The 26515-nt window shown below is 62.1% G+C and overlaps 4 protein-coding genes across 6 annotated transcripts in view; 2 read left to right on the forward strand and 2 right to left on the reverse strand.

Annotated features, from left to right (window-relative positions):
- SBNO2 (strawberry notch homolog 2) overlaps window positions 1-5294 on the forward strand; it is a 50512-nt gene extending 45218 nt beyond the window's left edge. For 2 of the 3 annotated variants that reach the window (XM_040086707.2, XM_040086709.1), the window contains 5 exons: window positions 63-155; window positions 353-484; window positions 689-765; window positions 1174-1364; window positions 2251-4836. In XM_040086707.2, coding sequence (XP_039942641.1) covers window positions 63-155; window positions 353-484; window positions 689-765; window positions 1174-1364; window positions 2251-2765 — 1008 coding nt within the window. In that variant the 3' untranslated portion in view covers window positions 2766-4836. Of the gene's footprint in view, window positions 1-62; window positions 156-352; window positions 485-688; window positions 766-1173; window positions 1365-2250; window positions 4837-4861 lie in introns of those variants that run through there. The other variant, XM_040086708.2, reaches the window with a different exon arrangement.
- A 782-nt stretch (window positions 5295-6076) lies between these two features.
- Window positions 6077-7863, reverse strand: GPX4 (glutathione peroxidase 4). The gene is made up of 7 exons (XM_040086973.1): window positions 7730-7863; window positions 7411-7505; window positions 7140-7284; window positions 6907-7058; window positions 6752-6776; window positions 6406-6465; window positions 6077-6332 (listed from the first exon to the last, which is right to left on the reverse strand). The coding sequence occupies exons 1-7, from the start codon at window positions 7826-7828 to the stop codon at window positions 6300-6302; spliced, it is 609 nt and encodes a 202-aa protein (XP_039942907.1). The 5' UTR covers window positions 7829-7863; the 3' UTR covers window positions 6077-6299.
- Window positions 7864-8176: 313 nt separating this feature from the next.
- On the forward strand, window positions 8177-10518 carry POLR2E (RNA polymerase II, I and III subunit E). The gene is made up of 8 exons (XM_040086972.2): window positions 8177-8329; window positions 8458-8632; window positions 8768-8883; window positions 9281-9361; window positions 9526-9584; window positions 9764-9842; window positions 9972-10043; window positions 10262-10518. Exons 1-7 carry the CDS (start codon window positions 8273-8275, stop codon window positions 10035-10037), a joined length of 633 nt encoding a protein of 210 aa, XP_039942906.1. The 5' UTR covers window positions 8177-8272; the 3' UTR covers window positions 10038-10043; window positions 10262-10518.
- A 383-nt stretch (window positions 10519-10901) lies between these two features.
- Window positions 10902-25395, reverse strand: ARHGAP45 (Rho GTPase activating protein 45). Its single transcript, XM_040086568.1, has 23 exons — window positions 25273-25395; window positions 23357-23684; window positions 22218-22361; window positions 21168-21252; window positions 21010-21082; window positions 20699-20777; window positions 20394-20531; window positions 20120-20184; window positions 19754-19864; window positions 19411-19491; window positions 19050-19229; window positions 18747-18884; window positions 18340-18530; window positions 17925-18064; window positions 17501-17578; window positions 17175-17276; window positions 16787-16950; window positions 16389-16577; window positions 15910-16047; window positions 13750-13988; window positions 13281-13539; window positions 13061-13163; window positions 10902-12894 (listed from the first exon to the last, which is right to left on the reverse strand). The coding sequence occupies exons 1-23, from the start codon at window positions 25360-25362 to the stop codon at window positions 12581-12583; spliced, it is 3429 nt and encodes a 1142-aa protein (XP_039942502.1). The 5' UTR covers window positions 25363-25395; the 3' UTR covers window positions 10902-12580.
- Window positions 25396-26515: the final 1120 nt, after the last annotated feature.

Consider the following 26515-nt stretch of genomic DNA (forward strand, 5'->3'; position numbering starts at 1 on the left):
CAGACACTGAGGCACTGCTCCTGCCCCTGGGGTTACAAATCCCGCTGTGTGTCCCTGTTCAGATCAGCGTTGACAGAGGCTTGAAGTGGGAGGAAGCCTATGAGAAGTCCCTCAAACTGACAGGAACCTACGATGGGTTCTACCTCTCCTACAAGGTACGTCCCCGGGCTCTGCCAGGGTGGCACCTCAGCTCAGGGGTGATTCCAGCAGGAAATGGGCCGTGGTTGTACGAGGTCACTCTTCCTGAGGGCTGGGAAATGCCTTCAGGGACCTCCATCCTGGCAGGAAGGGGTTAGTTCAGAGAAATCTGGGGAGGAAGGCTGTGCCTGTGACCATCAGCTGTACCCCACAGGTGCGAGGCAGCAAATACACCTGTCTGCTGGCAGAGCAGAGCCGTGGGAAGAACTTCATCCTCTACAAGCCCAATATCGGGAAGCAAAGCCAGCCTGAGAGCCTGGACAGTCTGCAGAAGAAGTACCGGCGGGTGGGTGGGACCTGCAGCCTGCAGTGCGGGGACTGGGGGAGGCTGGGAGGACATTCATTGTCACCCTGTCACAGCTCCTGGTGGCCCTGTCGTGGATGGGCAGGGGTGGTGGTAGCACTCGGTGTCCTGACTCCCAGCCCTGGATTTCGCATCTCTCCGTCCTGGAACAGTGGAAAATCCCTAACGCTGAGTGTTCTGCTGCAGGTGCTGCCCGAGGAAGCCAAGGAGCACTGGGAGAGCAGCTACCACTTCTCCTTGAAGAACTGTAACCATGCCGTGTGGTAAGGCAGCTGCAGCACCAGCCTGCCACAGAATCTCAGGGTGGTTTGGGTTGGAAGGGACCTTAAATGAAGCTTCCAGTTCCATGCCAGAGATGGGCAGGTCACCTTCCATCAGATTGCTTCATCTGAGCTGCCCTTGAACGCTTCAGGAATGGGGCAGCCACACCTTCTCTGGGCAACCTGTGCCAGGCCCTCACCACCTTCACAGGGAGGCATTCCTTCCCAATATCCCGTTTAAACCTCCTCACTTTCACCTTAAAGCCGTTGAGCCGCGTCCTCCCTCGCTCGGCAGGACCCTGCACCCTGGGGTCCCTGACTGTGGCCCGGGGGAGGCTGTGGGGAAGTGAATCCCACTCAGCTCCAGGAACCTGCGCTAATTCCAGTGGTTTTCTCCCGTGGTCCCTGAAGGAACAAGAGCTGCAAGCTGATCCAGGAGGGGAAGGAATGCTTCCAGGGCATGCGCCTGAGGCACTATTACATGCTGTGCGGGGCCCTGCTGCGCGTGTGGAGCAGGATCGCCGGCATCATGGCAGACATCACCAGCAGCAGCTACCTGCAGATCGTGCGCCTCAAGACCAAGGAGAAGAAGAAACAAGTCGGTGGGTGAAGTGCTGGGAAGGGGAGCAGAGCAGGGGGAAGGGGTGCAGCTGCCCAGCACCAAGATTCCCTTCCTAAAAGGGGAGTGTTCCAGCATGAGGGGTGGAAGCACCCACTGCTGAGGTGACCCTGCGGGAAGGAGGGGAGCTGGATGTGTTGGGGCGGAGGGAGCGAGCCAGGCTCGTCACCCTGAGCACCCCCAGTGCTGCTGCCCTTTCCCTCTGTCCCCACAGTGCCCCTTCCCTTCCCAGAGTGGTTAGGAATGGAGAGGGGAGAGCTTAGACCTGCCTCTGACAGGTTTCGGGAAGTAGACAGCACCCCAAACCACTCTGACTTGAAAATTCTTAATAGTGACCAATCAGGCCATGAATTACTTATTTGAATAGGCCAGGGAAAAGTGACATAAACAGATTTACTTACTACACACAGGATAAACAAAAGCTACACTGCTGGTAGATAAAGGTAGCTATGTTACAGCTGGCAAAGAAATAGTGTGAATTAGGAGTCAGTGTCACTTATCAACGAATGATAGTGGTGTGCAGGGATTCTCCTTAATTTCTCTCAATCCCCAGGGGAAGTTACTTGATGCCCATGTCTCGGTTGTTGAGGAGAACTCCCCACACACTCAGTGTGTGAGAGATTTCTGATTTAATGAAAATCATAGTGGTCTTTTTATAGTTGAAAAAATCCTTGCGTTCTGCAGTCACTAATTTTCCTTTCTCACACCAAGACACAATGCTTATTGCTGGCTAAGGAGCTTTTCAGCTGGGACAATTAATCACACAACAAATACCGGTCTGGCCTAGCCACACGTGATGGGGAGATCAGGTTTTGCTGCATCGGGGTGAGAGGTCCTGCCATGGGGGCTGATGTTTGCTCTTCCCCCAGGGATAAAGATCCCCGAGAGCTGCGTGCACAGGGTGCGGGAGGAGCTGAAGCAGATGGACGAGGACGTGAAGCGGAAGCACAGCCGGCTGCTCCAGGCCCAGGAGCAGAGCTCACCCTTCTCCCTGCCCCTGCGCTCCCTGGGCCAGGACGAGATCCTGGACCTGACCTACAGCCCTCCCAGCAACAGCATTCCCGAGGTGGTGTTGAACCCGGAGACCAGAGCGCTCTGCTTCTCCTCGGAGCCGGCCCTGCAGCCGCAGCAGCAGCACAGGTTGTCCTTTGGCTTTGGGCACGTTGCCGGCCTGGCGGGCAGCGCGGCCCCCGGCCCCTCGCTGCACGCTGCCCCCGCCCTGCCCCGCCCGGCCCCCCTGCAGCTGCCACAGGAGGATTTTCTCCAGCAAGACGGGAATATCAATTACGAAGAGATCCTGCGGGACATGCTGGGGATGTTCAACGGGCCCTCCCAGGAGCGCCAGAGCGTGATCCAGTTCAGTGGGCCTTTCCCAGAGTTCTGAATGCCGGCTGGGAATGCTGCTGTGGATCCGTGTCCTCTGGTGCAGAGGTGAGAGCTGGGGAGCCCTGACATTTCTACTGGTTTGGACTAACCCCCGCTCTGGTTTTGAGGGAAGAAAATGCCTGGAGCTCCTTAAAGCGAATTTTATTTATATATAATATCCAGTCAGGCATGTACAGGTTCGTATGGAACGTGCCCAGGGGGAGCTGAGCGGGTCCCACTGGGCTGAGGGGCTCTGCTGGGTCGAGTCCTGCTCACAGGTCAGTGCCCAAGTGGGATTGAGGGGAGACCCCTCCTCTGCCCACCCCCTGGAGACTACTGAGTGTCCGAGCCTTCCCCAGCCCAGCAGGGCCACGGCCAGGCTCTGGAGTGACCCACTGACCAGGTGCTGGTCAGTTAGGGAAGGGTGGGGGCCCAGCCCCCAGCTTGGGCTGCCCCAGCACTGCTGTGGACGCTGAGGCTGTGCTGGCAGGCTGGGATGAAGGGCGAGGGAATGTTGTCCCAGAGGAGCTGGGAGATGCTGAGCTCAGGTGTCCTCTGGTGTAGTGAAAGATTGGAAACTGCCTGTGCTGCCCTTCCCGGGAAGGGCCCTTGGGCTGCCTGAGCTCCGTGGGACTGCCAGAGCTGGCTGCAGCCCCACGGTGACAGAGCTTGAGTCTGTCAGAGCTCAGCCACGCCGGGACCAGCAGGATTCCCCAGAGCAGAAGGGACACGTCCCCTGTCCTGCACTTTAACCTCACCAGGTCGCCGTGACCAGATGTGCTTTGGCCAGTTTCCTGCTGTCACACGTTGTCCCTTCAGCTGGACATCCCGCTGCTCCTGCCACTGCCCTTGGCTGGGCCGTGGACCCCGCTGCAGGGGTCTGGGTCAGGGCAGCCCAGCCGGGTTGTGCCGTGTCATTGTCACTGCCCAGGGCGTGCAGTGTCACTGTCACCGCCCGGGATTTGCAGTTTGGCTGCTCCTGCTGCAACTTCCCCCTTTCGGATACCAAAGAACAAAGGCTGCTTTGCAAAGCCCCACTCCTTGCTGCCTCCTCTCCAGGACAGAGGGCATCGATGTGTTCCCTAGAAGTGGGACCGGGATGATTTTAGGGAAGAACCTGGGACCATCCCTGCCTGACCTGGCCCTTCCTCTGAGAGCCCCTGGGGTGGGGGGTCCTGTGTGCCCTAACAGGGCAGCCCTGAGGGGGCTGGAGCTTCAGAGTGCCTGGTGGTGTCACCTCCTTTGGGACTGGCTCAGGGACTGGCCCAGTGCCCTGCTGGGTGTTGGGAATTGCTCTGGATCCGTGTCCGGGGCGCTGTGCTCTGGCTGTGGCAGGAGCTGACCCCCAACAGCCTGAGGTCACAGACCTGCCCTGGTGCCACTCAGGTGGGCTCAGTTTGGGGCTCCCGTGGTCCCTGAATTTTGTTTTGGGGGCCTGTCCTTACCCCTCCGCCTCTCAGCACCAGGCCAGGCTCAATCCCTGCGGCTGGGGGCACATTTCACCTCCATACCTCAAAGTGATCACCAAAGATGGGGGAGCCCCCTGTGCCCCCCAGAGCCCTGCTGCTGCCCCGGGGGCTCCCCCAGCTGTGCTCCTCTCGACCCCAGCAGCCTCCCCCAGGCCCAGGCAGAGCCAGGTTCCCCTTCTCCACACCCTCCCCTATTTAAAGCACTGCTCGCTTGGGGCTGAATTCTCAGAAATGAGGGAAAAGGACGCCGGGAAAACCCAGCTCAAAGAGGTTTAAACTCAGGAATAGCAAGGGGGAATTCCCTGCTGGGCACCCTCTGCTGTCACCGGAGCCTTACCTGGTGGCTTTGACCTTAACTTTAAAATATATGCAATCCTCCCTTCCCGGTCTCTGAAAATAGAGCACCTTCAAGGAATCCCTTCCCTGCCCCGATCCCATGTTTTTGTCAGGGTTAATAATATATAATGTTATCTTTTAACTAAATTATTCTGCAGTTGTTCTACTGATTGTATTTTTAATGAGTCCCTGTTTTCTTCCCTGACACCTTTGTGTTGGCACTTTTTAATCTGCTTGTTGTTGGCCTTTTGTTTCTATGTATATTTATAATTAAGTTGTACATATGTAAAGAGATTTTTTTTTTTTTTAGAATATGTGCCTTGGACTAATAATTCCTGAATTTTCTACTTGCCTCAGAAGGATAATTTTTCATTCTGCTCAGTAAAAATGGAACAGAAGCCACACGTGAGATTTCTGTAACTCCCAGCTCTGTCAGTCTGTCCAGCCTGCCCCAGGAGCCCAGCTTGGATTTGGATCAGGAATCCCTGGGCCAGCATCATGCTGGCAGCTGGACTTTGGATCTCTTGAGTCACCACCTCGTTGGCACTGAGGGCTGTCCCAAGCCTTCCCCTCTCCCTGGGAGAAGCCACTGCTCATGCAGAGGAGGATCCTGCCTGGATCCAGCATGGGCACCGGCCTTGGATGACGCAGCTCCCTCCTGCCTTGGCTGGAGAAACACAGATAAAGGAACCTCTGTTCCAGCGTGTTCCCCCAGCAGGAGCTGCCACAGCTCTGGGACATCTCATCCAGGCACTGCTGGCCCGGTTATCCTGCGGGAGGAGGGATGGGGTGACCTCCAGTGAGCGATCCCTAAATGTGAGCAGGATCCCCCCCAGCATCCCTGAAGTGCTGGAGGCTCTGCAGGGGTGTCAGACCTGGGAGACCTTGGGATTTTTCCTGGGGACAGACTCCCCGAGGGGGCTGTGGATGTGACAGGGAGCACTTTGCAGGCTCTAGGAGGAGGTGCAGCAGCGTTCCTGCACAGCAGAACCGGAGCTGTCCCTGCCCAGGATGGGACACCAGGCCCCATGGGCTTGGCTGGGCACGGCTGTGCCAAGACGCTGCCCCGAGGAGGAGGAGGAGGATCCTGCTTGCTGTGGTCAGGCATGTCCCTGGCTGCAGGGGATATTTTGCCATGTCCCAACATGCCTGGGCTCTGTTTTGCAGGAATTCCTCCTGCCCAGGGCTTGCACCACTGCTGGACCCATCTCCTCTGCTGCCTTGCCCTCCCAGGAGGATCCCAGAGGGGACAGGAGGGATCCCAGAGGGGACAGGGGGGATCCCAGAGGGGACAGGGGGGATCCCAGAGGGGCCAAACCTTCCCCAGCCCTGCCTTTGTCCAGGGAGCCCCTCAGGAGCACGGATCATGCCGGATTTGCACTTCCTCCTCAGCACTGAGGATTATCCCTGCTTGGCTCAGGAGTTGCGTAAGGTCCTGGCTTCCCAGCAAACTCCAGCTTCTCAGCAGGAGCAGCGCAGCAGCCCCGGCCCCATCCCCGCTCCATGCCACACCGAACACGGCAGCTCATTCCTAACGCCTTTATTGCGGGGGGACTCCAGTGACTGTGAGGGGGCTGCAGCTGCTCCTGCCCGCAGCGGCCGCGGCCCCTGGAGCCTCCGTCCAGCAGGTGCACGCCGTGGGTCAGGGCTGCCCCACCAGCAGCTGGATTGGAGGCAGCCCGTCATGGGGCTGGAGGAGGCTCCACGGGCAGCGGGGTCGGGACGGGCAGGGGGGCAGCAGAGCAGAGTTACAGGTAGACAGGCAGGTCCTTCTCGATCACCTGTGGGCAAGAGGGGAGCGTTGTACCCCGAGAACATCCCCGGCCTTCCCCTCCTCCTCAGCAGAGCACTTACATAGGGATCTTCCATCGGGCTGTACCTCTTCACCACCTGACCTTCTCGGTTAATGAGGAACTGTGGGAGTGAAGCAAGCCCCGGTGAGGGAGTCCAGGGCTCCATGGAGCTGCTGGGGGTGTGGCAGCTCTAGCTCCCACAGACTTGGCTTCCCCCTCAGCTCTGCTCTGGGCAGGGCAGGGGTTCCCAAGGGTCTCGAGACACAGGAGCCCCTTGGGATGCTCCTGCCCTGACACTGGGGGTAACAGCACAGAGCAGAGCCCAGCGTGAGGCTCCCTCCTGCCTCAGGGACCCCTCCCAGCTCCCTGGAGGGGGGTGCAGCCCAGAGGAGGCAACTGCGTCCTACCTTGGTGAAGTTCCATTTTATTGCACTGGGAGAGAAAAAAGAGGAGTGAGTTCTGAGCAGAAAAGCCTTTCCTCACCCCCAGCCAGGCCCTGGGCCAAGCTCTCCCTGCTGGCTGCAGGGCTGGGGGTCCCCAGGGCTCCCCCTCCCACACTCACTTGCCCAGGGTGCCTCTCCCTTTGGGCTGATCCTTCATCCACTTCCAGAGGGGGTGAGCATCGTCCCCGTTGACATCGATCTTGCTGTACATGTCGAACTTCACCCCGTAGTTCTCAGCAAATGCCTTGATCTGAGCATTGTCCCCGGGCTCCTGAGGGGCCACACCGGGACCGTGAGGGTTCCCCGGGCCATCCTGACGCCCCCGGGGAACCCGAGCCCCCACCCCACGTACCTGCTTCCCAAACTGGTTGCAGGGAAAGCCCAGGATGCGTAAACCCCTCTCAGCGTATCGGGCGTGCATATCGACAAGCTGAGTGTAGTTTACCGCGGTTTTCCCTCATTTGGAGGCCACGTTGGTGATGATACAGACGTAGCCCCTGCAGAGGGGGTGGATGAGCTGCCCTTCCCACAGAGTCCCCTCACCCGCCCGGGTTACGCAAGAGCCGTTGTGGCTCAACCTCGCCCGGCGCTGCGTTCCGCCACCCGCTGCCCCTCCGTCCTACCGGTACTTGTCTAGGGACACGTCGTTGCCATCGATGTCGAGGGCGTGAAAGTCGTAGATGGCCTTGGCCGAATGCCAGTCGTCCGCCTGGGCACACTGAGGGGCGGGCGAGTCACTGCGGAGCCCCCCGTAGGCCCCGCCACCCCCGCTCCCCTGGGGAGCCTCTCCGCACCCCGCCGGGCCAGGCCCGAGCCCCCGCCGCCCTCCGGGGCACTCCTCGGGAGAGACCCCGGGCCAGCCCCAGGCCCGGCCCCCGCCGCACGGCCCGGTGCCGGAGCGGAGCGGGCCGAGCCGCGCTCCCTGAGCGGCCCCGCACTCACCATGCTCCGCACCGCGCCCAGCCCTGGTCCCAGTGGCACTGCCCGCGCCGCCGCCCGCCCGCAACACAGCGCGCCCCGCACCGCGCTGCTCCAGCCCATCGCGCACAAACCCCGCCCCTTTCGGCAAGAACAGCCAATCAACGCTCAGAGGTGGGATGATTGATGGAGAACTGACCAATAGAAGGGCAAGGTGGGCAGGGTGGCCGCAGGGGTGTTTATCGGGAGGGACCACGAGACTGAGGGGGGAGGGACGGATCAAAGGGCGGGGTGCGGAGTCAGGTGCTGCGGGCCGATCCTCCGGGCGGTGATTCCATCCCGACCGGCTGCGGGTTCCGAACAGAGCCGCAGCAACCCAGAGCCTCACCACGGCAGCAGCAGAGAGATGCCCGCTCCCTCCGGAGGCAGCGGCAGGGCACGGGTGGTGGCGGACCACATCTCCCAGGAGGCGTTGCGGCTGAGGTCCCCCGAGTGCGCCTCGGGGCCGCCTGTGTGTGCGCGCGGGGCAGGCGGCAGCGCGGGCAGCACGCGGGGGCCTCAGCGAAGATGGACGATGAGGAGGAGACGTACCGGCTGTGGAAGATCCGCAAGACCATCATGCAGGTCCGGGGGGGCGGAGGCGCCGGCAGGGCCGAGCCTGGTGTGCGGGGATTGCCGGAGGTGGAGGTGGGGAACGTGGAGGCCGGTCTGCTCGCCCTGGTGCGTTCCTGAGCCCGCTGCTGTTCCCGCAGCTCTGCCACGACCGCGGGTACCTGGTGACCCAGGACGAGCTGGACCAGACTCTGGAGGAGTTCAAGGCGCAGTTCGGGGACAAACCCAGCGAGGGCCGCCCCCGTCGCACCGACCTGACCGTGCTGGTGGCTCACAACGATGATCCCACCGACCAGATGTTCGTGTTCTTCCCCGGTGAGCAGCGCCGGCCCGGGCGGGGTGCGGAGCGTGGGGAGGCTCTCGGTGACCCCGGGTCCGGCTGAGCCCTCGGAGAGGGGGGTTCAGAGCCTGAGAGGCTCTCGGTGACCCCGGGTCTGGTTCTTTCCTCAGAGGAGCCCAAGGTGGGCATCAAGACGATCAAGATGTACTGCCAGCGCATGCAGGAGGAGAACATCACCCGGGCTCTGATCGTGGTGCAGCAGGGAATGACGCCCTCGGCCAAGCAGGTCTGTGGGGACAGGGCTGCGTCCCACGCCGGGGCTCCTCTGGGGGTCATGAAGGTTTTCCTTGTCTGTTTCTTAGCACTGCTGAGAGTAGATAAAAGCCCCGAATTTCCCTCCAGATAAAAGCTTTTGCTGGAGCGTGTGGTACCTTAGCACAGGCTCTTTTTTAGCACCCAGATGTGTTTAACCAGAGCAGCTGTTCCTGGTGGCAGTGGCACAGCTGAGGGCCCACGAGCAGTCAGGAGGTGGGGAAGGGAGAAGATGTTTCCCTGTTCCAGGAGTTCCACGTGCTCGTTCCCAGCCTGCCCGTGTCTGTGTGAGCCCAGCTGCTTGCCGAGGAGCAGCTCCTGAGCACTGCCAGGGCTGCCCCAGCCACCTCTGATGGGCCTTTTCCTTCCAGTCCCTGGTTGACATGGCTCCCAAATACATCCTGGAGCAGTTCCTGCAGCAGGAGCTGCTCATCAACATCACTGAGCATGAGGTGAGCAGGGCTGGGGGTCCCTCCCTTGTGCTGGCTGCGTTCCTGCTGCTCCCAGAGCCCTTCTCCTGGCCTCTGGCCAGGCTGAGGGACACCGTTGTCCTTTTCCCCTCCCAAACACGTCGTCTCCAGCTGCTGCCTCAACTCAGCCTCTCTCGTGTTTGCAGCTGGTGCCGGAGCACGTGGTCATGACAAAGGAGGAAGTCACGGAGCTGCTGGCCCGATAGTATCCTTTGAGTGTCCCTTTGATGTCCCTTTGGTTCCCTTACCGTGTCCCTCCCTCCTGCTCGGGTGCGATGAAATCTGGGCTGGAAACGCTTCCTCCTGCCACGGTTCATTTCTCTGTTTCACGAGCTGCCAGCAGCCCCTGGCGTGTCTAGAGCTTCTCCTTGACTCCCAGCACAGCAAACTGAGGGAGAACCAGCTCCCCAGGATCCAGGCTGGGGACCCCGTGGCCCGGTACTTCGGGATCAAGCGTGGCCAGGTGAGAGCAGCAGTCCTGTGGCAGGGCAGGGTGGGGGTGATCCTTGAGGGCATTTTGGAGCTCTTGGAGCAGGAAAAGTGTCTCCTCCTCCTCCTCCTCTTCCTCCTGAGCTCTGTGTGTGCCTTGCAGGTAGTGAAGATCATCAGGCCCAGCGAGACGGCGGGCAGGTACATCACCTACAGACTGGTGCAGTGACACGGGGTAAGGATGAGGGGAGCCCCTGCTTGGGGGGGCTCTGGGCAGGGCCAGGGATGTTCCAAGGTCAGTGTGAAGCAGCTGCTTCCAGGGAAATGTCTCAGAGTTTTAAATGGCTCGTGGAGGGAGCAGGGTGAGGCTCCCATCACCTGTGCCCACTGGGATTTGGGGTGTTCAGAGGGACCTGGGGCAGGAGGTGATTCTCATCCCTCCCTCTCTTCCAGGTGTGAGGAGCAGTTCACAGGCACTCAGAGGTTCCTGCACTTCAGAGATGGCCAAGGAAATTCTTTTCCCACGTTTCCTCTCTGCAGCCCCGTCACTGGGCCCCATTCCCTGTCTTCCAGCTTGGACTTTGTGGTGACCCCTCAGTCCCATCCAGGACTCGGCCACGGAGACCTGAAGCGATGGGAGGAAATGAGCAGGACAGGCTTTTTGCTCCCGTTTTATGGGCTCTTGTTTGAAATAAAGGTTTGTCCCCTCAGTGCTGTGGTGCTGCTCAGCCTCTCCCTGTGCCAGAGCCTCGACACTCTGCAGGTTCCTGTATTTTTGTTACATTTGGCATCTCCTCCTGCCGGGACTCTGCATCGTGGCAGAGCCCTGCAGAGCCTTTGCCAGCTGCCCTGGGCAGTTTGGAAGCTGCAGTTCAGACTTACCTCGTTCCTTCCCTGCTCTGCTGCCCTGTCCCCTGGTTTGGGACCCTGCTGTTGGGACACTGCGAGGGAAGGTTGCTCATCACCCCCAGTTTCACTCATTTGAATCCATCCCAGCACCCTGAGGGGCTTTAAACTTCACGTTTTGTGCCAGGAACACTCGGAATTGCCCTCCTGCTCCCCAGGACAAAGGCAGGTCAGAACACACTGGTTTTATTGGTTTTTTTGGAGGAGCTTATCATTGTGAACACAGCAAGGCAGCGTCGTGCAGCAGCACAGGGCAATCAGGACAAACACAGAATCGACACAACCAGGAGGGAGCTGCCACCGTGGGAAGCTTAAGCACAGCTTTAGCCCCTTCTCTCACTCACACTCACCCTCATCATCCTCACCCACCCTCACATGCACGCAGTACCGCCGTGGCAGCAGCATTCCCACATCTTCCTGCTGCCCTGGAAAAATCCAACAATCCTGTGGAAGAGCTGGAGGGCACAACAAATCCTGGGCGTCTCCAGCTCTTCCCTGGCTCAGTTCCAAACCTGTGAGTTAACCTGGGGTTATGTACCTTTGCTGAGAGGGGTTCTCCAGCGACTTCCGAGGGCTCAAACCTCCCGTCCATTGCTCGGTTCTGCAGTACCAAGGTGTCTGAGACTCCCCCAGCACCACCTGGTCTGTCTCCCACAAGCAGGAGAACGAAATGAAAGGCTCTCAGCTCGTTCCAAGCTAAAACTCTACTTGTTTCTCTGTGCCTCAGTGCAGGAAAGTCTCATAGCTTTTTTTAAAAAAAAAAACAGACTAAAACACAAAACCACTTTGGCTTTAGTCCCTTTGCCAGCAGAGGTAGTGGAGTCACGTTGAAGGGCTGTCTTTACATCACTTTACAGAAAAAGGAAGCTCAGGATTATTTTGGCTGGGGCTGGGGCTGGATCCAGGCTGTGGATGGCCCTAAGCAGGAGGAAGAGGCACTTCCCCGTTCCAAGAGCAGAGGGAGTTAGTCCTGGGCTTGCAGCATAGCTTTTTGGAGATGAAATGCCTGTACAGCCAAACCCTGAGCGCTCAGCAGGGCTCAGGACCCCGCAGCCAGGCAGCTGTCCACAGCCTGTGGCTGCTCCTTGCACGGCTCCTGCCGAGGAGGGAATTGCCCACCAATCCAAATGCCTGGCAATCCAAGCAGCAATGCAGATGCCATCAGCTGGGCCAGGACCACGCAGTGCTGAGGTTTTTGGGGCAGGAAATCCATCCTGAACTCTGGTTGAGCCAGGTGTCAGTGAGGGGCATCCCCTGACATCCTGGCACGTGGCACAGCCCCAAAGCCAAGCCTGGCTCGGGGTGAGATGGTGCAGGGGCTTCACCCCAACCCCGGCGCTGCTCCGGCCGTGTCCCTGTCCCTGCGGTGCCATCCTCCTGCCCATCCTGGGTGATTGCTGTCCTCATGTCACCCCTGGCAGCCTTGGCTCCTCTCCAGCCTCAGCCATCAGGGATGACCAGGTCCTTGGACTCATCCAAACTCGATCTCGCAGCGCAGGTGTGCGATTCGGGGATTCGGGAGCACAGCAAAAACAGAACACCCGGCACAGGCACGGCCCTGGGCTCCTTCCCAATCCTGAACAAGTGGAGGGTGTGTGGCTGTGCTCAGCTCCCTCCCAGGCAAGGTCCTTCATGGCCCTGGCCAAGCCAGGGGTCCCAGAGGGCTGCGACCCCCTTCCCTGACCGGGCACCGAGGGGCTCAGGGGTTTTGTGTGAGAGCTCCAGCCAGGAATCAGCTGGCAGAGCTGACACACCAAACCCCTCCTGAGCTGCCACGTGTCCCTCCCTCCCCTCCACATTCCAGTTTCCAGCATCTGGGCAGCCTCTGGGATTCGCCCCTTTGTCCATCCCAGTGTCCACGGTGCCTTAGACGAGCCGGGGCTGCAGCTCGTGGCCGCCGTGGCCCCGAGGGCTGCCGGGCTGGCTTGTGGCAGGGCTGCGGCTCTCGGGGTGCTCCTCCACGTCGCTTTGCTCGTCCCCAGGGCTGCGGCAGCGGGGAGCGGAGCCCTCCGCATCCGACTGGCCCACGCTGCAGCTCCGGCTGCGCAGCCCCTCGCTCCCCTCGTCGCAGAACGGAACCTCCTCCGTGCTGGTCTCGCTGCCCTGCTTGGTCAGGCGCGTCCCTGGCTCCCCGCCGTCCTCCAGCTCCGAGTCGGAGTCCACGGAGCGCTCGCCGGACTCTGTGGGATGGAGGAGTTCTGTGCCACCCTCCAGCCCGGCACCGTGGCATCGGCAGGAGCTTCACGCAGCAAACCCGGGGTGCCTGGGGCAGGGGAAGGGTCTGCGTGCCCTCCGTGCCCCCCAAGGGACCCGTGCTCACCGGGAACCCCAGCGCCTCTCACTGACCTGCGAGCGAGTCAGCGCTGAACGCCAAATTCCCCTTCTCCGAAGGCAGCTCCGGGTAGGCGCTGGTGCCGAGGGCAGCCACAGGCTGGGAGCCTGCGTGGGCCTGGGAGGGAACAGGGAGGGTGGTGAGGGCACGGAGGAGAGTCCTCACTCTGGGAGTGGACTCCAGAGAATGTTCCTGGAACATCCCCCGAGGGTTCCCCTCCCTGGGGATCCCTACCCGCTCAGCACCGCCGGCCGCCTCCTCCGCGGCGCCCGAGCCGCGTCTGCCGGGCTCGACCAGCGCCGCGTCCTTGTGCTCGAAGATGGCGGGGTAGAAGATGATGAGTGCCTCGATGATCCGAGCCTGGTGCGGATAATCCACCAGCGAGGACAAGGAAATCGTGGCGTCCGTGGGCCGGGGGCGCATCAGCGTCGGCCCGAAGACGATGCCCAGGTTGCCTGAGGTCATCTTGTTGTCCTGTTCCACTTCCATGATCCTGGGTGGGAGGGACAGGAAGAGCTTGTGAGAGCCCAGAGGGAGAGGGGTGGATGGGCAGGGCTGGGGGAGACGCTGGGCTCAGGACGGGGAGCTGCAGCCACGGAGCTTCCTCCCGGCTCCAGCGAGGAGACTGCACTCACCTCCCCACCCCAGGGGAGGAAGGGAAGGCGCCCAGCAGCCACACAACCTCCGGCCATGCCCCTCTCACCTCCTGAGGTGCTGCAGGAGGTACTGGAGCGTGGCCATGTTCTCGCAGGGGAGCTCCTTCAGCAGCTCCCGCAGCTTCAGCACCAGGCTCAGCACCACCTGGTCCGTGTCAGCTCCTCTGTCCACCAGCTCGGGGCCGCCCTTCCCGCTGCGGCCCTTGGCCTCCCCGCCCTGCAGGCTCTCCTTGGCCAGCCCCATCAGCTCGTTGTACAGCCGGAAGGGCATGAGGGGCTCAGGCAGCTGCAGGGAGAGAGAGGAGAGGAGAGGAGAGGAGAGGAGAGGAGAGGAGAGGAGAGGAGAGGAGAGGAGAGGAGAGGAGAGGAGAGGAGAGGTATGAGGAGGAGGGAGCTGGAGAGGAGAGGATAGGAGGGAGAGGAGAGGAGAGGAGAGGATGAGGAGAGGAGTGAGGACGAGGAGAGGACGAGGAGAGGAGAGGAGAGGAGAGGAGAGGAGAGAGAGCGGAGAGGAGCGAGAGGAGAGAGGAGAAGAGAAGAGGAACGAAAGAGAGATGAAAGAGAAGATGAAGAGAAGAGTAAGAGAAGAGGAAGAGAAGAGGAAGAGAAGAGAAGAGAGAAGAGAAGAGAAGAGAAGAGAAGAGAAAAGGAAAGCGAAGAGAAGAGAAGAAGAGAAAGAGATATGATTGATATATGATATGATATGATATGATATGATATATGATATGATATGATGATGTGATCCCGGTCCTGGGAGCAGCTCCCACCTCCATCAGACCTAGACCTGTGCTGAGCTGGCGACACCTGGGGCATTTCAACAGTGAGGAAACATCCCTGGAAGTGCTCGAGGCCAGCTTGGAGAGGGCTTGGAGCACTTTTAACATTCATTTCATAATTCCTTGAGTCTGTCACCTGCAGTGCTGCAGACCTCTCCCCGGAGGTGGTATTTATTTATCCATCTCCTGGAGCGTGTCAATCCAGCCTCATTAGCCAAGGAACACTTTGTGAAGTTCAAGCCAAAAGCAGTGTTTGATCCTCCCGGGGGTGCTCCCTGCTCGGTTGAGGTGCAGGGATTCCCGTTTTTTCCCTGGAAAATCCCTGGCTGGGGTGGGCCCAGCTGGAGGTTCCCCAGCGGACAAGGGGCGGCCGGGAAGAGGACAGGGATGGGTTGTTGTGGGTGTGGGAGGCAGGATGTGCAGGGCCCAGGATGTGCAGGGCACAGGATGTGCAGCACAGCCTGCAGCAGAGGTGAGGCTGCGGCGGGGGAAGCTCTGCTGCGAAGTTTGTGTGAAGCAGAGGGGCTGGTGTTGACTGCCGGGTGTTCCACATGGCTGGGGACGTTTTCAGAGCGGCCTCAACGGACGTTTTGGGGCCAGGCTGCCTCACAGCAGAGCAGGTTCCCTCCATCCACCCCTTTACAGAAGGACTTTAACCCATTTCTCTGCAGCAAGGGCTCAGGTTGGGGCTCAGCACTGATTCCCCCCTCTCTTTCCACTCCGCTTCTCTTTGGAGAAACCACGGAGGCCACTCAGCTCTTGCCTCCCGATGTGCAGGAGCCCAAGGACGCAGCTTTCCCTGTGAGGTGACACAGAGCTGCCCTTGGCGGGGTTACAGAAAGAGGCAGCACAAAGAGTTAACCCACGGCTGCCTGCGAGGGAGCAGCAGCTTCCTCTGCGCCGCTGCCTTGCGGTGGTGGCTGCTGGAGGATGTGGGTGATGCTGTTTGACACAACACTTTGGGTGCTGGGTGGGGAGCGCAGGGGCTGAGCACACCGAGGGGCAGAGACCCCGCTGAGCCCACCCTGGGGTGACCCCAGGGGCAGAGACCCCCTAAACCCACCCCAGGGTGACTCCAGGGGCAGAGCCCACCCCATGGGGACGTGACTCAGCCCCTGCAGGGTGACCTTTGCTGGCCCCTTCCCTTTTCGGGTAGCCAGTTCCCCAATTGGAAGGGGTGGAGCGTTCCTTGTTCGGTGCTCGCGCACGTCGCTGTTCTGCGGCTGTGACCGCAGTGACATCATGTGGGATGAGCTGGGGGGGTCACTGCGGCCCCATCTCTAGGGCCAACGAACCCCCAGCCTGGGAAGGACCCCTCCCTCCCCAGCACCCAGCCACGGAGCACAATTCCTGCAGAATTCCTCCGGCCAGGTTGGTTCCTCTGCCCAACTCCCCTCCTTCCCCCGCCACGAGGCACCACCAGCACCTCACCTGTCTCAGGTAGAGCTTCAGGACGTTGCTGATGTCATGGGGGGAGGCCTGGGACAGCTCCACCAGCTCCTTCCCATTCTCAAAGGCCTGGCAAAGCTTCTCCACGCGGGTCTTGACACCGTTGACTCGGTAGATGCCCTGTCAAAGAGAGAAAAGTGGAGCTGAAGCGAGGGGAGAGGTTCCTCTTCATGTTTGCACGGGGCTGTGCGCTCCCACCCTCTCCTTCTGGAGTGGGAAATCCCTCTGGGAATAATTTTGGGATATCTCCTTCCAGCTCAGTCATTCCTGCTTCGTAGGAAAGCAGGAGGCAGGAGAGGGGATTTTCCAAAGGCAGAGTTGGGGGTATCAGGGCCAAGCTCATCCCTGGCTCCCTGCTCTGTGGAAATCTGAAGTGGAGCCTGTTGGTTTTCCAGAGGATCCTTCCAAGGGCCTGTGGCTCAGCCAGCTGAGGAGGAGGAGGAGAGGGGAGCGTCGCTGACCTTTGTTTTCAGGGCGCGCTTCTCGATCTCCGAAATGCATTTCTTGACGATGAAGGGGATCCCATCCGGGCTGCCCCGAGACGCCTTCGTGAAGTCCTGCCCGAAGAGCTGCAGCTTCCCTTGGAGCTTCTTGTGGCCACACTGGATGGCCAAGGTCTCCAGGCACTTCTTGTGGCAGGCCAGGTAGCACTGGAAGAGAGAGGGGAACACGTGGAGATGGGGCGCAGCCACAGAGACACCAGGCACTGCTCAGAGCGTGGTGGGAGACAGGGAAAACACCTCGGGAATGCTGCAGCACCAAGGAAAAGCATGATTTTCCACTTGGAACCCTCCCCACAGGAGAAATGTCCCCCTGACATGGCCTGGGTTGAGTTCCACCCCCATTTCTCCCAGCTCACCTCCTCGCACTCGGCTCCCTGGAAGTACACGTAGCTGTTGCACTCCCGACACTTGGAAGGGGCACGGAGCTTCCTCAGCCGATGGGTCTGGGCAGCCTTGGACAAGCCAACGTTCCGGAAAGGCCCCGTGGGAGCTGCCAGCTCCGGGCTGATCCCGTTGATGCCTAGGGAAAAGGGCACGTGAGGCCTGAGCAGCACTGTCACCGTCACCGGTCCGAGCAGGGCTCGTCCCTCAGGAAAGGCAGAGCTGCTGCGGACACCATGGGGATCTCCAGCAGTCGTTGGGTTTGCCTGCACAGCCACTGAATTTGGGAAAAGCAGCCCGCAGGGAGCTCAGCTGTGGTGGGGGGGTGGCAGCAGCACTGTCCCCTCCCACTCTGTCACCTACTCTGCTCAAAGGGAGTGGTGGTCGCGTCCTTCTCCTCCAGCTCCTCGCTGGAGGACGCGGTGCCGTTGGACGACAGCCGCTGGAGCTTGTGGCTGAATTCACCTGTCCAAGGGAAACCCACAGAGCAGTGAGTCGCCTGCAAAGCTGCTTCTCTGCTGAGAGCTCACCCCATCCCACCAAATCCCAGCCTGTCCCACCGGGGAATGGGCTCAGCACGGTCATTTACAACACTTTTCCCACAAGGCAGGTGGAACAGGGACGGTCCTGCCTGACCGGGCAGCTCTGGGCTGTGCTGGGAGGAGCTCCTGGGCTGTTCCCGTATCTACCTGCATTGGAATCCAGGCTGCTGTCAGCATCAGCGACAGAGGTTGGCCAGGATTTATGGACCTGGTGTCCCCTCCCACCTGCAGAGAGAACACACAGTCCGTTGGGATTGCTGGCTGTGTTCGGGAGGGAAGGGCTGGAGAACAGCCTGGATGCCGGGAGAAGCTGGGGTGACTTTGGGAAGCTGCTGGTGGGGTTTGGTGCCTCCGGTGACACCCAGCAAGGAAAGGGGAGATGGGAAGATGGCAGTGGTTTGTTAGGGAGCAAAATGCCACAGATCTGATTTAGTGTCCCTCAGGAAATCCAGTTTGGGAGGCTCCCAGCCCGTCCTGCTGCTGCCACCCCTCGTGCCCTGGGGGTCCCACTCTGCTCCTGCCTGGGGGGACACGGGGCAGGTGATGCAGAACTCTGGGGCTCCAGTCTCACCTCTTCGCTCGGCTGCTCCGGCCCCACTTGGCGATTCCTTGGCTCCTGCTGCTCCCTCGGAGCCAGCCCCGGATCCCTCTGCGCTCGTGGAGAACTCGCTGGCATTGAAGCTGCCCTTCCGTGCCCGAGTAAAGGGAGACCTGGAGACCAACAGGGAATGTGGATGGGAAGCAAGGACACTTGGAAACTTCATCCATGGCTGCCATCCACCAGTCTCGGGGAATCCCAGTCTCTTAAATACTCAACAGCCTCTCTCATCCATCCAAGGGTAAGAGGGCAACTCCCAGCTGGTCCAGCCCCAGCGTTCCCAGCAGGAGCTGCCTTCAGGAATGCTGAAAGCATCCAGCCTCCTGCAGGAGAGCGTGGGCGGCAGGAGATAACTCAGGGAACACGGCTGAACCCTGCCCTCCCTTACCAGGCGTTGTGGGACACGTAGGGCTCGAAGTCGTACTGGACGTCGGGCTCGTCGCCGCGCTGCAGCTGCCGGACGTGGGACGCGTACTGCTGGCCCGGGTCGTAGAGCTTGCTGCTCTCGCACAGAGTCTGGAAGTTCACGGGCAGCGGCGCCGTCTGCATGTGCATGAGCTGGTAGAAGGAGATGGTGGCCTAAAAGCGACGTGGAGAGGGACAGACGTGAGCTTGGGTGGGCCGGCAGCAGGTTAGGTGGGAAATCGGGAGCACAAAGCAGCGCTTTTCTGAGCAGGAGGGAGAGGGGAGCTCTTCGGAATTTGGGGCAGCTCTGCTGGGAGACGGCTCTGAGCTCTCCAGAGCAGGGCACAGCCACCTCCTGCCCTGGGGACAGCCCAGCCCAGCCCCACTCACCGACTTGATGACCTGGTCGGTCTGTTTGATCACTTCATGGATCTGCCGCAGGGAGTTCACCTTGGTGTCCTCCAGCTCCTGCTTCTGCGTGTTCGCGTCGGCCACGCAGGTGCGATACGTGGCCATGGCCTCTTCTGCCTGGGAGGTGGGAGAGCAAAGGGATGGGAACAGCTCAGGGGTGAGGAGAGCAAGAACAGCCCCTTAGAGCCCCTTTGTCCAGGCGTTCCTGAGGATCACTTCACCCCAGGCAGCTCCGGGGACAGCAGGAGCGAGGAGGCCCCTCCAGAGCTGTCGCCCTCTTACCTTGTTCTTGGCTTCCTCTTCCAGCCGCCTCTTCTTGTCCAGGGTTTTGGTGGTGATGCTGCTGGTCGTGTTCTGCTGCTCCTCCTCTGCCTTCACTGCCATGTACTTGGCCTTGTCGTGCTCCTCGCTGCGCTGCATGTACGTCTGCTTGGCCTTGCGCAGGTTCCCCTCCGCCTCTTGCTGCCAGGGAGAGCCGGGGTGAGGACGGAGCCCAGCAAGGGGTCACCAGCTTCTGCCGGGGTCCCCCAGCACAGCAGAGGCACCCAACACCGCTGGGGAGGAGCAGAGTGCCCAGTGCTCTCAGAGGAGCTGTCAGGAGTTGCTCCAGGCTGGGACTGGGAACGCAAACCCAGTCACTCACCAGCTTCCTCTGCGCCCGGTGCCACTGCTCCTTGATCTCCTTCCTGCGTTTCTCATGTTCCGTGCGTCTCACCATCAGCGGCTGCACGGGGAGGGAGGGAGGAACAGCCCCGTGATGGCCTGAGCTGAGCCTGCTCTGCCCTCACCAAGACTTTGCACCGAGAGGCGCCCTGTGGTGGTCACCATCGCTCCCAGGACAGGTCACAGGCACCGGTTTGTGCCAGGGATGAAAATCCACAGCCTGGATTGTGCTGGATGCAGTTTCCCTCTGGACTGAGCTAAGGAAGAGCCACCTCTGCAAGGCCAGGACCGCCAGCCCCAGGAAGGACCTTCTGTCCCCTCACCTGGAGGAAGGTTTGCTGCTGCAGGGTGGTGGCTGTCTGCAGAACTGAGGTCCCGTGCTCCATGTCCTGCTCCAGGGCCAGCAGATAGATGGACAGGAAAGGCATGTTGGTCTGGGGAGAGGGAAAACACAACTCCCTGAGCACCCAGCGTGAGCCCAAGGAGATGCATCCTTCAGGGAGGAAGAGCCAGAGGCAAGGAGAGGCTGGTGACTGCTGGTAACAGCCCCATCCTGAATTTCTCCAGGCAGAGCTCTGCAGTGCTGCTCCCACAACCTCCCGAGCCAGAGCACATGGAATGGGCTCTCCAGGGCTGCTGGCTGCCAGTCCAGCCTGGCACTGGGGGGCTTCAGGGACTTGGGTTCTTACCTCCTGACTGATGGTTTGCTTGCAGCTGTTTGCCATCTTCTGGAGCCCTTTGGCAAATTCTATCTCTGGAAGGAAAAGGTTGAAAGTGAAAAGACACACGAGACACCGGGATTTCCCTGGTGGAACCCAATCTCCTTTTGAAAAATTAATCAGGAACTTGAAGAGCGAGGTTCCCACTGCCCTGGCAGCGCCAGCCTCCTCCAGGAGAGCCCTCAACCCTCAACGTGGCTCAGCCCTGCTCCAGAAGGGCCCCACCCGCTGTCCCCCCGCTCACCCACTGTGGTCCTTCTCTCCAGGTATCCGATCAGGTCCTTCATGTACTTGGAGATGGTTTTGGCGTACTGGAGGGCAGCGTCCACGCCGCCCTCACAGCGCTGCAGCATCACGTCCACCTCCTCGGCCGGAGGACGGGCTGTGGGGGGACGGACACCCCCGGTGAGCTCCCAGTGCAAACCCCCCCAGCTCTGCTGCCTTTCCCCAGCTGAGGAGCCAGGCGTGGCTCAGGACGGCAGCGATGATGGGGAAGGCGCCGGGTGCTGCACACGCCCCAAACCCCGCACCCAGACTCATCCTGCTTACCTGTGCTGTAGCTGTCCATGCCTGAGGGCACTCCATCTCCTCCAGGCCCGGGAATCCCCCCGTAGAGGCTCTCCATAGTCTTTGGGAATTGGGAAAGAAGAAGAGGGACTGGTCAGCCAAAAGAACAGGGAGCAGCTGGAAGGGCTGGGAGACGGATGGAAGCCGGAGCTGCTGGAGCCTTTTGGCCACTGCTGGAAGTCAGCTGTGCCCAGGAGCTCATGGGACTGTCACTGGAGCAACACCCTGGGCTCCCACCAGAGCCCCGTGTGATCCTCAGCCCCACGTGGTGGGAGCACCCGCGCATCGCTCACCTGGTTCTGGTCGCTGGGTGGGATGGAGAGGATGGTGCTGCTGTCCACCTCCCCCATGAGGAACTCGGACACCCTGTGGGCAGAGGAGCGTGGCTGGGCTCAGCACAGGGACAGGGGCACGGGCTGTCTCCAGGGGATGGCTGCCCAAAGTCCCTTACGTGCTGCTGAAGGACACGGCGATGGTCTCCACGGCCTTCTCGAACTCCCGCTTGTCCGCCTCATTGTTGGATTCGTAGTGGAAACCTGGAGGTGAGGAAATGTGGGAGCCCTGTGGCCACAAGCAGCTGTCCCTGTCCCAGCAGATTGACGTGCCAGTTCATGCTGGTGTCAGGTGGGGCTGGGGAAGGGGCCGGGGCGAATCGAGGGAGCAGTGGGAAGGATCCACCCCTAAGGATGATGGATTTTTCCAGCACAGTAGTTTCCCCCTCCTTCTTCCCAGGACCGACGTTCCTGACAGCATCCCTTGGCTGGCGTTTCTGTTTATTCCCGTTACTCAGGGCTGCTGGAAAAGTGCTGCTGGACCTGTTCCACTGCCTGCCCTGCCTCGTGGCTCCTCCAGACCCCTCTCCAAGCAGGATGAGCTCCTCCCGGAGGGCTCTTACCCGCAGTTCAACGAGAAACCACCACCACCAGCAGGAACCAGGGCCAACGGCGCTTGGCAGGCTCCCGCACCACGGGACACCAGCGGCCAGGGCTCCTGGGCAGACCCTGGGTCAGCTCCTTGGGGTGAGGAGGGGTCTGCTCCAAGCCCACTCCCTCCACGGCCGTGTGGCAGCAGCCTCAGCGCAGCCCTCCCACCACCCCGCGTCCAGGAAGCCGCGGGTGACTCAGAGGGTTGTGCAGCGCCTGTGGTAGGTGCAGCCAGCCCCTTCCCGTGGGTGACAGCGGCGGGAGGTGGTGCCCAGCTGGGATCTGACCTCCCAGACCCCACTCCAGAAGCACGAGAGGCTGCCAGCGGCAGGATCTGATTATTTCAGTGTTTTTCCTGCGGCTGTGCCTGGAAACCCCCAGGCAGGATCTGTCATTTCTGAACACCACATCACCCTTAAAGCTGAACCACACCAAGAGGCAGACGATGCTTTCATCCTCTCCAGCGGTCCGTGGGGCAGCTCCACTCCCGGCAGCCCCTCCAGGGGCTCCCCAATTCCCCCCATCCCACCGTGGGGCAGGAGGGGAGCGGGACAGAGCTCCCAGCCCCACCGTCTCACCCTTGACTTTGGAGATGAGGGTCCCGGCGGCCGTCAGGGTCTCCAGGGTGTTGAGCAGCGGGTACTTGTTGATGACCTGGCGCAGGATGCGCAGGGTTTCACCCAGGCACTCGTGGGCCAGCGGCCGCTGGGGCTCCTTGGGGTCTGCAGGAGAGCGGGGCTGAGATGCTGTGTCCTTGTCCCACGTCCCTGCCCTGTGTCCTCCCAGCCATCCCTTGCCAGACACGTCCCAGGCAGGACCTGCCATCTCCCAGACCGTGCAGCAAACCCCCCTGGCCTCGGGGCTTTCCCAGGACTGGCACGACCACATCCTGCTTGCCCAGCACCTCCTCACTGCCGTGGTGTCTCCTGCCCAGCCTGGTGCTGGCCGAGGGGCAGCCTGACCTTTGACGCATTTTTTCCTCCGTAGTAACTTTTTCCCTTGAAAGCAGTTTGGGAATTTCCTCCATTTCCTTCCCTCCCTCCTGCCGGATGGACGCTCCCAGCCGGGAGGGATGGGCCTGGTCCAGCCAGGCGTGCTGCATCCCACAGGTTCCCCCCGGGATTCTCCCTTCTGTGGGCTGCAGGTGCCAGCCCGGGGGTCTGGCCGGGACCCCACAGTGCAGGGTTAGGGCTGGGGACTGACAGCCCGGTTAGGAAGTGAGGAATCCCCCTCCGGGAAGCACTGGGACGGGGGATCAGCCAGGCAAAGCCCCCAGCTCAGGGTTGGGAAGGGGTTTCTGCAAAACCAGGACTGACAACGCCGTGTCACAGACCCCCAGACCAGGGGATCGATGCATTCCCTGTGTCCCCAGGGGCAAGGAGAGCTGCTGGTGAGCCTGCAGACCACCCAGCCCCTCCTGCTGGCTGCCCCCCTGGGCTGGGGGGGGTCCGTGCCGGGCACCCCGCGGGGTTCGGGGGGCCCTGGCAGGCTGCTGGCACCTCCGCGCTGTAAACAGGAAAACGGGCGGATGAAAATAGCCCGCGGCAGGAAGCCGCGTTATCCTGGCTCTGAGCTCCGCTCGCCCACCGCTCACCCACCGCCTCTGACCGCGGCTGCACGCTGCCCCGGGCCCGGGCAGAGACCCCCACCCAGCCCGGGGCGCCTCTGCCCCGGGGGCGCCGCGATGCAGGCGCTCGGCACGGGGATGGGCGCTCACCATCGCGCAGCACCACATCCCGCAGCTTCTCCAGGGCGTCGGCGAAGCGGGCGACGTCCGCCAGCAGCTGGGAGATGTCCTCGGGGTCGATGAAGGGACCATCCCCGCCCTCCATGGGGCTGTAGGCCGTGGGGGTCTTGTGCCCCTTGGGCACGGCGCGGGGCGCCGCGGGCAGGGAGAAGCCGGCGGCGCTGGCATGGCGGCTCAGGGTGGTGGGGCGCTTCAGGGTGCCCACGGCGCTGGGGCTGCTGCTGAGCTTGGCAGCGGCTGCGGGCAGCTCCCCGACGCTGGAGCCCGGTGCCTCCAGGCAATCCCTGCGGGAGAGGTCCTGGGGAGCAAAGGGGGGGGTGTGATGGGCACAGCTGGAAAAGAGGGAAGCACCCCAGGAGCCCCCAGGCCACCACGCTGGGGAACAAGCTGTTGCCTCGGAGGGCTGGTGCCACACCCTGCAGCTGTGTCGTGCCTCAGTTTCCCCAGGTAGGGATCACCTTGGGAGAGTGGCAGGGTCTGGGCACTCGCCTGGCTGCCTCCACCGGTCCCTGCCAGCTCCTCTGGGTCCGTGTTTGTCACGAGGGGCGCACGGTGACGGTGTGGGGGACACTGCTCGTCCCCCCCAGCACCCACCGTGACCCCAGGGGGCTGGGGACCCCAACGCTGCAAAATGGCAGCAGGACCCGGCCCGCTTATCTCTTCCTCTTTTTCAGCTGCTCCCGTGCTGGGGGAGAGGGCAGAGACATCTCCCAGGCCGTCTTGGGGGACTTTGCCGGTATTTTAGAGATGGAGAAAGCCCCAAATTTCTAGGGGTGAAATTGCACCGAGCGAGGGGCTGGTACCGGCACTGTCCAGAGCTGTGCACGGCTTGGGAGCCACGCATCCAGCGAGAGTCTTTGGGCTGGGGAGGGGACCCTGCAGCCCCCGGCACCGGGTGTGACACGAACGCGCGGGGTCTGAGCATCCCCGGCCGGGCGCTGCCGGAAGTGTTTTTGGGGAGCGCCGAGAGCACGAGGCTTCCGCGGGGGGCCAGACCACCATGGGGCCGCAAGGAGGCAGAGCCACCTCCACCCCAAAACGCTGGGGCCACCCCAGCCCTGTCTCGGTCCTCCCGGGTCGCAGCGGTCCCGGAGCTCCCCCCCGCTCCCCCGGTCTCTCTCTCCCTCCCTCCGGCGCCCCGGGGTGCCCCCGGCCGTACCGTCAGCCTCACGGCGGGCGTGCGGGGCAGCGAGTCCAGGGAGCGCTGGGGCGGGTGGGCTCTGCCCGCCGCCGCCGAGGGGCTGTAGCTTTTCTTGCCCGCAGCCCGGCCAAGCATCCCGCTGGCCGCCACCCATAGGCCCCCCTCTCCCGGGGATGGGGACGGGGCTGGGGACGGGTGTCCCGTGCTAAGGAGCCGCGGGTGGGCTCCGGTTCGCCGTCGGCAGCATCGTGCCAGCCCGGTGTCGCCCCACGCACCGGGAGCGGGGCGCAGGCGCGGGGCGGGCAGTGCGGGGTGCGCCGGGGAGCCCCGGCCGGGAGCGTTTCCTCCTGGCTCCTCCGGGGGGGTCCACACGTCGGTAAATAAATATCTGGCAGAGCCGAAGCACCAGGGCTGGCCGAGCCTGCGGTCGTCCCGCTCTCATCCCGGTCCCCCGGGGAGGTTTGTGAGTCTCTCTGTGTCCTTCCCAAAGCCTCGGCCGCAGCCCCCCATTTCCTCCCTGTGCCTTCCTGCCCTCCCGCCACCCTCGGCGGCTGCTCCGTCCCCTTCATCCGAACAAAATTCCCCCCTCCCAGCCCTGTGAGTAGGGTTCTTTCTCCTTTTCCCTCCTCTTCTGGACATACCCAGGGCCCCATTGCCACCCCGCGGCTCTACCCCGCAGTCCCGTGGGTGCCGTTGCCTCTACAAAGCCGCTCCGTGCCGGGGGTCCGGGGTGGGGGACACTCACCGGCAGGGTCTGGGGGACGGGGCTTCCCGCCCGGCTCTTCTTGGAGATGGAGGGGGTTTTTATCAGCTCCCTCTTCTTCCGGGAGAACATTGTTCCTCAGCCCCTCTCGCGGCCCGGCCGCCGTGCCCCGGTTCCTCACGGCGCCGGTTCCTCACGGCGCCGGTCACATTCGCGGGGCGCAGTGTCAGGAGGGCGCGTGTGACGCCGCCTCGTTTCCTCATCGGCTTCGCAGCCCGACCTGAAACAGGAAAAAGCCGAACGCGCACCCAGGAGCGAGGCCGGGGCCGGGAGAGCCCTGGCTGCTCTGCGGGCTGGCAGCGGGCAGCGGGACCCCGGCACTTTGTGGGGATGTTTGAAGGGGTTTCAGTGCTGCCAGCCCGGGGATTGCGGAGGGGTGGGAGCGGTGCTGGGACTCCCACCCTAGGGAGTTCACGCTGTTTGGGGGTGTCTATTTTTTTGGGGAGGACAAGTTCCAATCCCTCTGGAGACCCCGGGTGTGGGGGTGAGCGGGATGAGGGGCTCTGGGCTTCCACCCGTGAGATGCTCCTGCCTCCGCCCTTCCGTGGGCTCGGTGTCCGTGCAGGGACCGGCCCTCTGGGGTCACAGCCCTGCCCCCTGTCCCTCACCCCCCCACGGTTCCACCCGTGACTCTCCCACCCACGGGGCACCGCCATCGCGAGTATCCGGGGGACATCGGATAAATCCCTGGTGAGGGCCGGGCCGGGCCGGGTGCTGCGTGGGGACCCCCGGCCGCTGCCCACGGGCTGCTCGGGCCGGCTGCCAGTCCCGCGGGCGGTCGGGGGGTGATGGTGACCCCCGCCCCGCTTCGTCCCGGGACCTCCCCGCGGAGGAATTTATGTCGGCTCCGTGGGGACACGGACACGGCGGGGGGCGAGGGAAGGGAGCGTGACGGAGTCGGGGATGGATGGAGGGATGTCTGTGAGGTGCGGGAAACGAGGGAAGGCGCACGCGTGCCCTGCGTGTGCCGCCGTGGGTGTGAACAGGCAGGTGCGTGTGTGCTGGGTGTGAGTGCGTGTCTGTGTGTGTGCGTGCACAACGCCTGCCCGTGGGCCGGGGTGCCCACACCCGCGTACAGGGATGCACACGCGTGTGCCCGTCTGTCTGTGTGTGCCCTGTGCCCGTGTGCCCGAGACGGCCGCAGCCCCCGCCCCGGGCTCCCCCGACTCCCGGTGCCTCCCGGTGCTCCCCGGGTCCCAATGTCGGGGTTCGGGACCCTCCCCCC

The sequence above is a fragment of the Hirundo rustica genome, chromosome 26, assembly GCF_015227805.2.
Source record: "Hirundo rustica isolate bHirRus1 chromosome 26, bHirRus1.pri.v3, whole genome shotgun sequence".
In the NCBI taxonomy this organism is placed as follows: Eukaryota; Metazoa; Chordata; class Aves; order Passeriformes; family Hirundinidae; genus Hirundo; species Hirundo rustica.